This window comes from Alligator sinensis, unplaced genomic scaffold (genome assembly GCF_000455745.1).
Source record: "Alligator sinensis unplaced genomic scaffold, ASM45574v1 scaffold647_2, whole genome shotgun sequence".
NCBI classification, from domain to species: Eukaryota; Metazoa; Chordata; order Crocodylia; family Alligatoridae; genus Alligator; species Alligator sinensis.
The window spans coordinates 3,151,869-3,155,183 of NW_005841832.1; the positions used below are offsets into that span (position 1 = coordinate 3,151,869).

At 47.4% G+C, this 3,315-nt stretch overlaps 1 protein-coding gene across 1 annotated transcript in view; it reads left to right on the plus strand.

The window, feature by feature from the left end:
• The window catches only part of CCDC155 (coiled-coil domain containing 155), a 27,998-nt gene that overhangs the window by 14,162 nt on the left and 10,521 nt on the right, over nucleotides 1–3,315 (plus strand). The window contains exon 13 of the mRNA XM_025196527.1: nucleotides 2,870–2,972. Coding sequence (XP_025052312.1) covers nucleotides 2,870–2,972 — 103 coding nt within the window. The remainder of the gene's footprint in view (nucleotides 1–2,869; nucleotides 2,973–3,315) is intronic.

Sequence of the window (3,315 nt, forward strand, 5' to 3'; positions counted from 1 at the left end):
AAATTCCAGGGTACAAAATAGCTCACAAACCTAATGGAGAAAGGTAAAATCGGCTCCAGTGACCAGTAATTAAAACCAGGCTAATTCAAATGAGAAAAGGACATGTATGCTTTTCTTGGCAAGGGAGACAAGCTCCCAAGGGACATGGAGGATTCTCCACTTTTCAGTACCTTTAGATCAAGACCAGATGCTTTTCTGGGGCAAAGCCTTTGGGGTCAAACCAAGTTACAGTGCTAAACACAGGGAGTGAAGTTCTACAGCTTGGAGGACAGATGGTCATAGAACCATAGAAAATGAGGGTTGGAAGGGACTTCAGGAGGTCACATCTAGTCCAACCCCCTGCTCAAAGCAGGACCATCCCCAACTAGATCATCCCAGCCAGGACTTTGTCAAGCCGGACCTTAACCTCCAAGGATGGAGATTCCATCACCCCTCTGGGTAACCTGTTCCAGTGCTTTACTACCCTCCTAATGAGAGTTTTTCCTAATATCCAATCTAAACCTCCCTTGCTGCAGCTTGAGACCATTGCTCCTTATTTTGTTATCTGTCACCACTGAGAACATTCTAGCTCCATCCTCTTTGGAATCAACCTTCAGGTAGTTAAAGCCTGCTATCAAATCCCCCTCAGTTTTTCTTCTGCACACTAAGTAAATCCAGTTTCCTTGGCCTCTCCTCAGAAGTCATGTGCCCCAGCCCCCAAACCATTTTTGTTGCCTTCTGCTGGACTCTCTCCAACTTTTTCACATCTTTTCTATAGTGGGGGACCCAAAACTGGATACAGTACTCCAGATGTGGTCTCACCAGTGATATAATAATATAATAGGCTCGGCAGTGCTATGTTGGTTAGCACTATGGAAGAAAGAGACTTGGGGGTCATCATTGACCACAAGATGAACATGAGCCTGCAATGCGATGCGGCGGCTAGTAAAGCAACCAAAACACTGGCTTGCATCCATAGATGCTTCTCAAGCAAATTCCGGGACGTCATTCTCCCCCTGTACTCGGCCTTAGTGAGGCCGCAGCTGGAGTACTGTGTCCAGTTTTGGGCTCCACAATTCAAAAAGGATGTGGAGAAGCTTGAGAGAGTCCAGAGAAGAGCCACGCGCATGATCAGAGGTCAGGGAAGCAGACCCTACGATGACAGGCTGAGAGCCCTGGGGCTCTTTAGCCTGAAAAAGCGCAGGCTCAGGGGTGATCTGATGGCCAACTACAAGTTTATCAGGGGTGACCACCAGCATCTGGGGGAACGTTTGTTCACCAGAGCGCCCCAAGGGATGACGAGGTTGAATGGTCACAAACTACTTCAAGATCATTTCAGGCTGGACCTAAGGAAGAATTTCTTTACTGTCCGAGCCCCCAAGGTCTGGAACAGCCTCCCACCGGAGGTGGTTCAAGTGCCTTCATTGAACACCTTCAAGATGAAACTGGATGCTTATCTTGCTGGGATCCTATGACCCCAGCTGACTTCCTGCCCTTTGGGCGGGGGGCTGGACTCGATGATCTTCCGAGGTCCCTTCCAGCCCTGATGTCTATGAAATAATAATATAAATAATTACTTCCCTTGACCTGCTGGGAATGCTCCTACCACATAGAATAATTCCAAATCCTTTAGCAGGCATCTGAAGCCCCAGGCGGGGGTGGAGGATACTTGCCAGTAGCTGGGCCATGTATGGTTTTTGAATGATTCAAATGGATTTGGACCTGATTTGGCTAATTTGATCTCAGACACTAAAAATGTTCCTTTAAAAACAATATATCAATAGTTTGGGGGGTGGTGAGGAAGGGGATATTAGTAAGAGACTCAAAGTAATGAAGGCCCGAATGAAACAGGGATAGCTACAGCAGTTTTGCTATACTCTTATAACTGCAGGAGACTGCCAATATAATTTGATATCTGTATAATTATGTGTGTCTTCACCCTCAGGAAAGGCAGGGTTGGGAAGGGGGGGCGGGGAGATGATTATGTTTATAAAACTAAGATCCAGTTATAAATCTCTCTGCATTTGGGTCCCGTGGTGGGACTCCATGCCAGGAGGTGGTGCTGAGACCCAGGGTTTAGTAACATTCAAAGAGGGACTAGATATTTATGTGGGTAACAAGTATTTCCTGACAGAAGGCAGGGCAGAGTGGTACCTTTTAAAGACTAATTTGGAGAGGCATCAGCTATCATAAACAGCAGTTTACTTTGTCAGATACTAACTGTGTGTGCATCTATAAGGTGCCCCTCTGCCCTACCTTCTGTCTGACTTCAGAGTGACCCTCCTAACCACCTGTCTGCCCAAGTTAACTAGTGAATGCCAAAAGGGTTTGGGAAGAGAGAGGCTATCTCCTGCTTCAGGCATTAATCTCATCTTAAGCCCTACTTATCAGAGATGAGGCTCTTTTAAAAGGCAGACTGTCCTGCTATGAGGTTTCCTGCACCTTTCAAACTTGGGGGGAGAGGATGGGGGAATTTACAGCACACATGCTATGTTTGACATAGGCATCCTCCCTGTGTGGCATGCAACAACTTGGGGAGAGGGCAAGCAGGACAGCAGCAAATGGGGCAGGGAACAAAACAGAACAGCAGATCTGGCAGGGAGCACAGGGCAGGGAGTAGAAATAGCTGTGGGATTGGGCAGGGGAAGCAGACTGGAGTGACATTCAGGGAGGGCACGGGGCTTAATTTGTGGCACACCTATCAGAAAAGGTTGGCCCTCACTGCTCTAAACTATCTAGGACCAGACACTTCTGGAGAGGGGACAGTAGGCAAGCTGGCCTGAGGCAGCCTGGCAGTTCCTGTTTGTTAGGTACTGAGCTTAGGTTGTATATTTAGGCCTTAAACATAAGTGTAGTGCAGAAGAGGATGGATATTTGACTGTTTTTGCAGGCTGCCAACGGAGTTTCTGGATGAAGTGAAAGCCAGTGTCAAGGGTCATGCAAATTGGATCCCTGTACAGCCTCTCTGTGTGGAGATAGAGGAAATTCAACAGGTAGGAGTATAGCTAGGTTCCTTTGTGGGCCTAGGAAAACCCAATTTACCTTGGGTTTCCAGCTAGCTAGGGCTGGGCCCTATCAAAAGGAGAATATACTCCCTTCTAGATCAGTCCTGACCTCATGTTCACATGTTGTTGCAGGGCACTTTTAAGAGGAGTCAGGTTGTTAACCCTGAACCAGTCCTCCCTGCCTTCTTCAAACTCCTATGTGGTTTAAGATCTAAATGAGATTTACCTTCTTGGGCTCCTCCATCTGTACTCTGTTAACTGTAGAGTAGCCTCCCACCCCTGTTACACAGCTGTAGTAGTCTACCTTGGAGTCAGCAGCATTTCTCTGCTG